Source organism: Erpetoichthys calabaricus, chromosome 4 (assembly GCF_900747795.2).
Source record: "Erpetoichthys calabaricus chromosome 4, fErpCal1.3, whole genome shotgun sequence".
Taxonomy (NCBI): Eukaryota; Metazoa; Chordata; class Cladistia; order Polypteriformes; family Polypteridae; genus Erpetoichthys; species Erpetoichthys calabaricus.
This window is the reverse complement of record NC_041397.2, coordinates 54,197,456-54,209,738: the sequence shown is the minus strand read 5'-3', so window position 1 is coordinate 54,209,738 and position 12,283 is coordinate 54,197,456. Positions and strand designations below refer to the sequence as shown.

Here is a 12,283-nt window from a genome sequence, read left to right as displayed (position 1 = left end):
TCTTCTTGACAGGTAAGTGTTCTTTCTCAGCAATGAACAGAAAACAGTTTACCAAGAGTAATTTCTATGATTTTTATTCAGCTTCCTTTTTTCCACCCTCACATCTAAAAATTCTGCATGTCGTTTTGAGGTGTCACTGGGATATAAAATTATTAGACAGCATCAAATTAAATCAGAACATTACAACTGTTGTTTTGACATGGAATAACTCTGGAATCCATCCCAAGTCAAATTTTTGTACTGATGGTGGCCAGCCATAAAACCACAATGCCTGGAATACAAAGGCCTTCACAAGTAGCGCCTTACAGCAAGAGGTAATAGATGAACTCTTGTTCTCAGAATGCCAGTAAGCACTGCGAATGGAACGCTTCCTGGTGATGTCAGCTGAGCTCTCTGTCTCACTCAACTCCCAGTTTTCTGTCCAGCCCCTCAACTACACAATGTGTGTTTGGGTGCTTGTACTCATGTTCTCACTTCTTCACTTACAACCCTGGGCTTGCAACCTTGAGGATGGGAGACATATTGGAAAAGAAAAGAACTTTGTCCAGGATCCTCCTCTTCCCTATCATAGTCCAACACAGTAGCCACAATAAATCGGCCACCTCACTGATGTCCTGGTCAAGCTCAATTTTAATCTCAATCTCAACCGTTACTTTAGAGCAAGATCCTAAGCTACATAAACTCCTGCAGTGTAACTGTTGCTTTGTTATCACCTGTAAAGAAAAGGAACCATTTGGTTTTTTTTAAAAAGATAATCCCCATCTTGGTTTTGGTGGCCATTTTCAGACCTGAAGCATGGTAATGGTGTCAGCCCTTTTTATCCTCTATAATTGCCAGACTCTTTATGGATTTACAGGTTAAGTCTTGGTTGTGTTTGTTCAGTTCTTGAAAATTCTGAAGAATCCTTTGCATCTGTGACAGGGCATTTTGTACATTCATTGTTTTTTTATTTTTGTAGCATGTTTTGCTGTGTGCTACTGTTTATTTGGCATTTCTCTTTTTCAGGACTGTAGTGTCTAGTTCTATTAGTACATACTAGGCATTTTCATGGCAATTAAGTAAATTCATTGTTGATGTTTGAAAATGTTTATTTGAGGGACAGCGCTATAGTGGTTAAATGATATTATTTAAATATATACCACTGCAATGTCCTTCTTTAATATTCACTATTTTTACAGTAATCCCTCGCTATATCACGCTTCGCCTTTCGCGGCTTCACTCCATCGCGGATTTTATATGTAAGCATATTTAAATATATATCGCAGATTTTTTGCTGGTTCGCGGATTTCTGCGGACAATGGGTCTTTTAATTTCTGGTACATGCTTCCTCAGTTGGTTTGCCCAGTTGATTTCATACAAGGGACGCTATTGGCAGATGGCTGAGAAGCTACCCAACTTACTTCTCTCTCTCTCTGTCTTGCGCTGACTTTCTCTGATCCTGACGTAGGGGAATTGAGCAGGGGGGCTGTTCTCACACCTAGACGATACAAATGCTCGTCTAAAAATGCTGAAAGATTATCTTCACGTTGCTACCTTCTGTGTGCAGCTGCTTCCTGAAGCGACATGCTGCATGGTGCTTCGCATACTCTCAAAGGGCACGTATTGATTTTTCACTGTTTGTTTTTCTCTGTCTCTCTCTCTCTCTCTCTCTCTCTTCCTGCTCCTGACGGAGGGGGTGTGAGCTGCCGCCTTCAACAGCTTTGTGCCGGTGGTGCTTCGCATACTTAAAAGCCAAACAGCCCTCTTGATTTGTTTGCTCTTCTCTATCTCTCTGACAGTCACTGCTCCTGACGCGCACTCCTTTGAAGAGGAAGATATGTTTGCATTCTTTTAATTGTGAGACGGAACTGTCATCTCTGTCTTGTCATGGAGCACAGTTTAAACTTTTGAAAAAGAGACAAATGTTTGTTTGCAGTGTTTGAATAACGTTCCTGTCTCTCTACAACCTCCTGTGTTTCTACGCAAATCTATGACCCAAGCATGACAATATAAAAATAACCATATAAACATATGGTTTCTACTTCGCGGATTTTCTTATTTCACGGGTGGCTCTGGAACGCAACCCCCGCGATGGAGGAGGGATTACTGTATTCACTATTTAATAGCAGCATATGTCAAGCTCTATGTCACTCACTTCACAACTGTTACATATATTACAGGAAATCTTTATATATAATATATCCATTCATCCATTATCCAACCCGCTGAATCCGAACACAGGGTCACGGGGGTCTGTTGGAGCCAATCCCAGCCAACACAGGGCACAAGGCAGGAACCAATCCCGGGCAGGGTGCCAACTCACCGCAGATATAATATATCAATATATCAAAATAAAGGTTGAAAATAAAGACCACATTTTTATTTGTTAATTCATTGTATTAGGCTGTGAACAAAATGCATCACATTCAGTGACTTCTGTCTAAATATGACCCTGTCATAGGAGAGCTCATCCGGCATGTAGAAGATAAAGAAGCTTTAATCAACCAGCTTTCCAAAGGGAAAACTTTATTCACGCAACAGATTGATGATCTTAAAAGGCAGCTTGAAGAGGAGACAAAAGTGAGTAAAGAATAATATATTTAAACTCAACATATTTTCTACAAAATCTGGCTTCTGAATGCCAATACTAATCTCTCTATTATAAAAGAAAATCTTGAGACAAGACAAGACTATTGCCAAGAGATTTTTTCAAGTCTCGCCCTCCTCTCAACCATTTACGGTTAACAGCCCACAGTCCTCTTACCTCTCATTCGTGTGAATGCTTTTGTCAGATACAGTTCCTCTTATAAATTTTTACATTTTTCTCACTTTAAGTTCCCAATAAAAGAAGACTTATTATGTCCAAATCTTATTGAAGAATTTCATCCCGAAGGGTTATCAACAGAAGAAACCATGGGCAGTCCTAGCACCGAAAAAGCAATGAAGTCAAACGAATTAATGCAAAAATTGTTGATCGGTTACATGGCAAATTGGTTAAATGCGTATCAGTACAATTGGTGAAACAATTGGTGATGATGGTGCGGAAGATGAAAACATCAACTTACAATATTTCGTAGAATATTTACAACCATTAACACCGTCCGGTCTTCCACCAGCCGAATTACTGTTGAAAGAAGGATGTATCGTAATGTTATTGTGTAATTTTTTTTTACGAGTGATGGGCTATGCAATAAGACAAGATTAGTTGTATTCAAAATTGGTTGAACAATTCTGACATGTAAAATTTTAATAGGCGACAAGACAGGTAATGTAGGACATCTTCCACATAAAACATTAGACACCAAAGAAGATCTTGATATGCCATTCATATTAAAATGTTTACAGTTTCCCATTAGAATAGCTTTGGCTATCCAGAGAATTGTGTAACTCAACCAGAGACACCATTTGAGACAGCACAGTCCAACAACCCAAGTCATTGGTCTAAATGCTATTTTGCAGACATACATGAACCCCTCAGATCATCTCAGTAATCAACAGTATATTGAATTGGAAAGTGAAACACACCAGACATTTGCGCTCAGTCCCACTGTGCAGTTTCTGATAGCTTCTGAAATGTGTGTACGAAGCTTAACACACAAACATCAGTACAAATGATCGTGTATAGATTATATCTTAATTTTGCATTCCTGCCTGCAATCCAATTCTTGCATTATAATTTTATTTGATATTTCTGTGCATTTTTGGTTTCTTATGTTTAGGCTAAAAACGCTTTAGCTCATGCCTTGCAAGCATCTCGCCATGACTGTGATCTTCTGCGAGAGCAGTATGATGAAGAACTGGAATCAAAGGCTGAGTTACAGAGATTGCTGTCAAAAGGAAACTCAGAAGTAGCCCAGTGGAGAACAAAATATGAGACTGATGCCATTCAGAGGACTGAAGAGTTAGAAGAAGCAAAGTATGCTTTACTGTGCTAATTTCTTTTTAATAAGCTGTCTTTCATTTTTTCACTTGCCATTTTCTTGTCATCAAGCTGCTTGCAATTTAAAAACATCTTTACAAAAGTTATAACTCACTGTATTACTCTCGATCTTGTAAACTTTACTATATAATCAATTTGTTATTCATGGACACAGGAAGAAGCTTGCAGCTCGACTTCAGGAAGCTGAGGAATCCATGGAGGCGGCTAATGCAAAATGCTCATCTCTGGAGAAAACCAAAAGCCGGTTACAGAGTGAACTTGAAGATGCTATGGTAGACCTAGAAAGATCGAATGCCGCAGCTGCCATTCTTGACAAGAAGCAAAAGAACTTTGACAAGATTATCGCTGAGTGGAAACAAAAGTATGAGGAAGCTCAGGCTGAACTGGAAGGCTCTCAGAGAGAGACTCGTACCTTATCTACTGAAATGTTCAAACTCAAAAACACTTACGAAGAGTCTTTAGAAAATCTGGAGTCATTAAAGCGAGAAAACAAGAACCTGCAAGGTAAGTCCAATATTATATGGTTTTGTTTATCATTTTAAGATTTATTATACAATATAAAATATTAATTTTCCTCCTCTTTGACTGAAACCTTGTTGTGGTGGGGAGACTTGCATGTCTCAAATGTCCTGATAGCTACAATGGTGGGGGCTTTGCTGCTGGCACAGTCAACAGTTTTCAGGGTAGAGACCACAAAAATAACCACTTCTGGTCCTGCAGGTTGGGGATTGAGCGTGGTGCTAACAACTTCACCGTAGTTGCCTATTTAAACCTTTAAATATATTTGTGTATATCTTGAAAAAAAAAGTGAAACTTAACAGTATGTGATCTATTGTAATTTTAATTTACCATATTATATTCAATTGGCTCTGTGTGTTACAGTTTAATAACTACTATATATAGTAACATAAAAGAAAAAATGCTTTGTTGAACATAATATTAAAATTTTCTGTACAAAGACAACATCTTTGCATCCTACAAACAATTACACCCCAAATTTAACTTTCCAGCAACACATTTCTTTCACTACCTTCCAATTAGAAACTTTGTTAAACAAAACCTACTACCCAATTTCCCTCACCTTCCACCTACCTCTATAGCGGAAGAAATATTGATCAATCTTGGGGACTCAAACAGCATTTCTCAAACATATAAAAACATTTTAAAGATCCCAGAGTACAGTGGGAAAAGGATCTCTCACTCATCATCTCAGAAAAGGAGTGGAAGTTAGCAATCCAGAGAATTCACTTGAGCTCCATATGTGCAAAGCATAGAATTATTCAACTTATATTTTTAAAATTATATATATTATAAAATTATACATCGAGCGCATCTCTCTCGTTTAAAATTTCCCAAAATGTTTCCAGGGCAAGATCCAACCTGTGAACGTTACAATCGAGCTCCATCCTCACTGGGTCACATGTTTTGGGCCTGCACCAAATTAACACCATTCTGGACCAAAATCTTTAAATGCCTGTCAGACAGCCTTGGTGTCACAATCCTTCCTAACCCACTAACAGCTGTGTTTGGGTTATGTCCACCTGGGCTTAAAGTGGAGAAGGACAAACAAACTGTAATTGCCTTTGCTTCACTACTAGCATGTAGACTTATCTTGCTTAACTGTAAGAATCTTAACTCTCCTCTTTTAAGTCAGTGGGTAACTGATGTGATATATTATCTTAAATTGGAAAAAAATCTAATTCTCACTTAGAGGATCTGTACAAAACTTTTTCAAAACCTGGCAGGATCTGATAAATAACATTTTAGAATAAGCATTTAAATTGAGGAAGTGGATTCTCCCCCCTCTTTTTCTGTTCTATTTTTATTCATTTATTTATTTATATATGTTTACTCTTATTAAAGTGCTACTCTGTTGGCCTAGCTCTCTTTCTCATGAGTGGGGGTCGATTTGTTTTAAACCAGTTTTGTTAAACTTGATTTACACGTATGGAATGTTTTTTGATTTAAAAAAAATAAAATATTAAAAAAATAGTCTTCTATACCTACTTCTGATCATAATGCAGCTATTTTTTAAAGGTGCAAATAACATCTTTTATCACATCACTTTTATTCTGCACTGTAGGATTCTCTCACTAGTCAGTCTGCTAAAACAAAAAAAAACAGTAAAATATAAGCAGGATCATTTGGGATTTGATGGATGAAGCTTTTTCAGAACAATGTCCAGATCAGGGGTGGTCAACTCCAAAGCTGGAGAGTCGCAGTGACTGCAGGTTTTTGTTCCAACACAGATTGTTTAATTAGAAGTCAATCCTCAACAATCACAGATCTTATTTAGTTTCATATTTTGTTAGTGTTTTAACTCTACCATGTCAGTTCATTCTTAAATCATAGATTTTTTTCTTTCCTTTCTAATGATGCATGTACAGTATCATCTAAGTGACTTGAAGCCTAAAATGGATGAGTAATTTTCAGTTCTTAACTTTCTCTTCAGTTTCCTTCTGAATGTTTAATTAAACAAAATACTCAATAGTGGAAATGGAGATAGGTGAGATGTAGAACTGCTGGTTCCTAGTTTTTTGCATCTTATTGCTAATAAGGAACACTTAAAACAATGAATACAGATGTTTAAGACTAAAATAAGCAATTAAGAGTTCAAAATCTTAACAAGTGAGACAACTAAAATGAAGCAGAAAAATGTCACTTGAGCAATAAGTGCTTCTTCAGCAATAAATGATTTCTCATGAAGCAATTGGGTTGGAACAAAAATATGCAGCCACTGTCGCCCTCCAGGACCGACGTTGCTCAGCCTTGATTTACAGGTTCTGCATCTTAAACAGCAAATAATTTAAATGAAGTTAATTAGTAGCAAAACTTGTCACTAATTAAGAAAAGAGTTGGAATGAAAACTTGTAGCCACTGTGGCTCTCTAGGATTTTAGTTGGCCACTGCTGGTCTAAATATTGTATATAGTCGCTGTTGCGGAGACCACCAGCAGACACCAGGCACTCTGCCTGTTGAACACCACCTCATAATAATTTTTAAACTGTTCACTTACTCATTTCATTTTTAGTTAGTCTCTCTATTTTTGTATTTGATGACTTACAGAGGAAATTTCTGAATTAATGGAGCAAGTCAGTGAGAAAAACAATTGTCTACATGAGATTGAGAAAATGAAAAAACAACTTGAACAAGAAAAGATTGAAATTCAGACAGCGTTAGAAGAAGCTGAGGTACTCAAGGCAAATAATAAAATCTTCAGATGTTAGTCTTAAATTGTACTTTTTTTTAGTAATTTTGTTTTTTTAGGGAACATTAGAACATGAAGAAAGCAAAACATTGCGTATCCAGCTTGAACTTTCTCAAATTAAGGTCGATTTTGAGAGAAAAGTTGCAGAAAAGGATGAAGAAATGGAAAACTACAGGTACAAAATAGTTTATTTTTTGTTCTACTTACTTTCTTATAATTGATTCAAATAAATCAGTAATTTTGTTGAGTGTATGGCCAACACATTTATATTTATGGGGACATTTTGGGTACTCTGGCTTTCCTGCTACATCACAGAGATGGAGATAATGGTGAATGTGAAATGGCACCATACAGACATGTGCATGACCGGGCCCTGCAATGGACCGTTGTCTGTTGATTGGTTCCTGTCTTGTAGTAATGGCCCAGGATTGGCTGTTTACCTGTGACCGTGAATTGAATTAAGTATTTCTGAGAATGTTATGCTATATATCTTTTGAGACTCAGCTACAGTACAGTAATCAGGGCTGCTGCCATTATTATGTGAATTAGATTTACATTCTGATAAATGGCATGTAGACATCTGAAGGAATAAGAATATGAGACTTATGAGTGACCTCTTTTTCACAAAGTACATTGAAAAATGTTTTTTTGTTTCACTTTATGAAAAAAGACATTTACATTGGATAATTTGCATTTAATATAACCCATTTTTTGTCTTTTAATGCCTAACATATTTTACATATTGTGATGCCGTTTAACACTCTGCTGATATATTGCATAAACAAAAACAAATGAAGGAAAAAAAATAAATGAAAGTACTGGTTGAGACAAATCAGATATTAAAAAACCTGCAGTTTAAAAGGCATGCAGTGTAATTAGTGAGTGACTGAAGGGATGGTCGTCACTTGCTGTCTAATGAAGGGATGCACAGAGAAGCAGTTATTTTGAATAGAGATGTAATCGGAAGATGGATTTATAATAACTACAGTAGACAAGGTCAAAACTGGTAAGAAAAGATTTAGTAAAAACAGCCCAGGACATGTGAGGAGAATCTTTAATAGAGAAACATAGCACAAATTGAAATAGTGAAAATTAATTCCAAAATATTAGTTGTGAATCTTTGATGTGTGGCAGAAAACAACTCAAAGCCAGATATTCTTCTAAATGCTTAAACAATAACACTAAGTGTTAGGTTGTGTCCACAAACTTGATTATATTGCTGGGTGTGACTTTGTCGAGATGTCACCTGGCATCCATAAATGCATCCCTAACTAGTGGAGCTCAAAATTTTGACAACCATGACAAAAACATGGTTGTGCATTGGTAGAATGTATTTAATTTTCACCACCATAAAAAAAAACCAAAACAAAATAATATGATGACCAAGTTCTCTAAACCCCAGAGCCAAAGAGAAACTGTAAAAAAGTACAATTAAATGCCAGATCATAACAGAGTGGTATAAATCCACTGTTTATTCATTTTCCTATCATTATACTTACAACTCTTACTTGGTTCGTTGTTTCAGCAGTCGTTAGTAGAACTAGAAAAATATGATGATAGCAACGTTAGCAACATGCAGGAAATCTGAAGCTGAGCATGGAGGTTTTGGGGAAAGAGAAGGTCTTTGTCAAAGCACTACCAGGGGTTACTGATACCAGAAGGAACAGAGGATTAGTTCAAAATTCAGTTAGAGAGATTCATAATTGGAAGAACAGAGCAAATTTCAAACTAAGGATAAGAGTCCTAACCAAAAATAAACATAAGCATATAAAGAAAAAAGGTTTGAGCTGAATGCCATGCTACCATTTTCAATGGCAAATGTGTAATGATGTCACGTGTTCCATTGTCATCAGTCCCATGATTGGAATCATCCTAGAGACAGGTAAACAATATGGCTGTGAATATTACAAATTGTCACAAAGTGGCAGCTTGAATGTTGAAACAGGCTTTAGAAATGGTAGTAGAAAGATGCAATCATCACAACTATTAAAAAACACAAAAATCATGAAAATCATTAACAATAGTTTAAAAAAATACAAAAAAATGATCAAACACAAAGCTTATAAGATTCAAAATATATATCTTTTGCTCTCAAGTGTCTACATGGCTTTCCAGTTAAGTTTTAGGCTTATTTAGAAACTCTCCTTCTAATTCGTAAAACTGTTATGGTTTTGCACCTCATTCCCTAACAAAGTTAATAATTAGTAGTGTAACTTTTAAATTTAACTTGCATTAATTAATGTAATCAAATCATTGTTTTACTTTTTTCTGTTACTGCTATTATTGTTAAAATGTATACAAATGCTCTGAACAAATCTTCAAAGAAAAGCACAACTCACAATTTTGGTATGTTGAAATGAGCAGAATTCGATAGGATCCTGAAATAGTTTCCAGATACAGAAGGCTGACTTGGTTCAGATGCACTGAGTGTAGTATAATGCAGTATAGCAGCGGGATACCCTTTTGCAAATTTTACTATTCAGTAAACAGAGACTTTTGTATAGTATCATTTACAATTTAAATTGTGGTTTTGAGAGTCCATTAGATGAAGTTTTTTTCTCTGGCACTTCTTTTAATGTACGCTGTATTGTTTATAAAAGTAATTTGTCCTGTTTACAGACGAAATTTCCAGAGAACGATCGAATCACTCCAGACGTCCTTAGAAGCAGAAGCTAAGAACCGAAATGAAGCAGTCAGACTGAAGAAGAAAATGGAAGGAGATCTTAATGAAATGGAAATTCAGTTAAATCATGTCAACAGGCAAGCATCTGAAGCACAAAAGGCTGCGCGTAATTTTCAACTTCAAATTAAGGTACATAGAAAAAATATGTCTAATGCTAGCTGTAGACTTTATTTTTGCTAGTAATGCTCTCACATGTCTGATTATAGCGATTCCAAATGAATGGACATTTTTGCTTGGTTTTCCCTTTTGAATATTGCTAACACTAATATTATTTATTTGCCTCTTTTTGCCTTTTTTGCTTTCTTTTTCACTTATGTAACAAATGTCCATTATCCTACCCATTTGCAGAACTCATCACAATTAGGGTCAAGGATACAGAGAACTTTTCAGCAGCATCTGGGTCAAGGTAGAGCTCAACCTTATGTGTTCAACACTGAGCTGCCAATTAATCTAACATTTTGTACATGTCTTTAGAATGTGGGGGGAAAACTGGAGGGGTTAAAAAACACACACACACACAGAGACTCCATACATGTCAGTGATCTGGGCAGGATTCACACACTGGCAATCTGCCATTTCACCTCTGCATCAGATTTAATGGGAAATAGTGATTGATGCAACAGAAAAGGCTAAATGCAATAGCACATGGGAACTGGCCAAGGAACCTGTCTCTACAGTATATTCCATTACAGCACCATGTAAAAATCATGTGTTTTTTATTTTTTTCAATATTTTCATATTTTCAACAGTTATCATGGTCATTTTAGCACACTGTTGATTTGCTTCACATCTCCAGACACCTAGTTGACTGTTTGCATGGAGTCTGCACAGTCATCTTATGTTTTATTCAATTTTCTCCATAAACTTTGGTTTCCTCCCACATCCCACAGATGTGAAGGTTATGCAGATTGACTTTCAATTGGCCCAGTTTAAGTCAGTGTGAACGGAACCTGTGATGTAATGGTGTTCCTCTCTTTGTTGCATCTTGTGCCTCGTGCTGCTGCTGGAGATTTTGACTTCAGATAAGGCTGCAATAGAAATGTGGGTTAGGAAAGCAGATAAATGAATGGATTGATGGATTTCAGTTAAACTAAAACTCTTATTCATTTTGTAATATCTGCAAAGAATGTCTGATCTGTTACCTCTAAAATATATATATTTACAATATGAAATAGAGGAGAACTCTTTAAACAATAACTGGTCCACTCACTTCTTACTGCACATACATTTGAAGCCTTTACATGTTTACTTTGATTTAAAAGTCTTAGGCAGAATATTGGATGGGCTGATTCAAAATCCATAATGCCTCTGTGTTCTAACATATCAAGATGAGACTGGGAGAAGAGAAAAAGTGAGATTCACAAACAGGGTGGGAAAATTGATGTGAGGCCTGCACAATGAGACCATAATGGTCGCTTCTCTCTTTGATGATTCTCAAAAATGGAAATTATATGTTGTTTGTTTCACATAGTGCAAAAGAATCCTACATAATAATTATATTTATCATTGATGAAAATTGTCCTCCTTCGTGATTATATTATACGGGGATCATTAATGTGGAACTGTCTGAAATGTATACTATCAACAGGCAAATGTTTACAATGGATTTTACAGAAGTGCCATTTACTAAGATTCAGCTGCAAATGTTGATACCATTCATATTTCAAAATATTAAGGCCATCTGCAGCAGGGCCGGATTTATATGAAAAGAGGCCCTAGGCTATTCCACTTATGAGGCCCTTTCACCTTCCATTTTTAAGTTTGTAAATTACATGAGAGATAATAAAATACGTAATACGCGTTGATCTTAACCAATACATTTTTATGTTTGTTTATTAGTCATATGCGTAGAATTTCTCCTTATTTTCGGTTCCATGTTTTAGTGTTCACTGTTTTTAGAATAGTGTAATTTTAATTTTGCTAACAATTTGAATGTAGGCCCCTCTTGATTTTGAGGCCCTAGGCTGAAGCCTAGTTAGCCTATAGGAAAATCCAGCCCTGATCTGCAGCCACCTGTTATGAGATAATTTTGTTTCAAAAATTTCTTAGCCTTCATTTAGAGTATCTGTAATCTTCATATATCTATATTGTCTATGAAGTCCCAATATTTAGGAAGTTTTTAAAGAAAAATGTTATTTCATTTTTTAAAAAACACTCAACACAGTTTCTGACACCATTTAAATTTTCTTACGGGCACTGCCATTTTGCAAATCCCATTGTCAGATCTGTGGTTGCGGAAGTTAATGTGATGGGTTTAGAGATCGGCACTGATGGCCATGTTTTCTTCCAAATTCGTGAATAGTTCCCTTACGACTCAGTGCTGTTCTTTCATTTCATACTCTCAGGCTTATAACTTTTTGGCAATTTTGCTCTTACTATAATTTCTGAATTTTGTGTTTGGTTTGGCAAAAGTGCGATTTGATTTTTGATTTCAATTTCTTCTTGACTGCGGTGGGTTGGCACCCTGCCCGGG

The 12,283-nt window shown here is 36.2% G+C and overlaps 1 protein-coding gene across 1 annotated transcript in view; it reads left to right on the top strand.

The window, feature by feature from the left end:
* Positions 1 to 12,283, top strand: part of LOC114651090 (myosin-7-like) — a 200,879-nt gene that overhangs the window by 81,553 nt on the left and 107,043 nt on the right. Inside the window, exons 29-34 of the mRNA XM_051926523.1 lie at positions 2,441 to 2,559; positions 3,699 to 3,895; positions 4,074 to 4,423; positions 6,986 to 7,110; positions 7,187 to 7,302; positions 9,747 to 9,939. Coding sequence (XP_051782483.1) covers positions 2,441 to 2,559; positions 3,699 to 3,895; positions 4,074 to 4,423; positions 6,986 to 7,110; positions 7,187 to 7,302; positions 9,747 to 9,939 — 1,100 coding nt within the window. The remainder of the gene's footprint in view (positions 1 to 2,440; positions 2,560 to 3,698; positions 3,896 to 4,073; positions 4,424 to 6,985; positions 7,111 to 7,186; positions 7,303 to 9,746; positions 9,940 to 12,283) is intronic.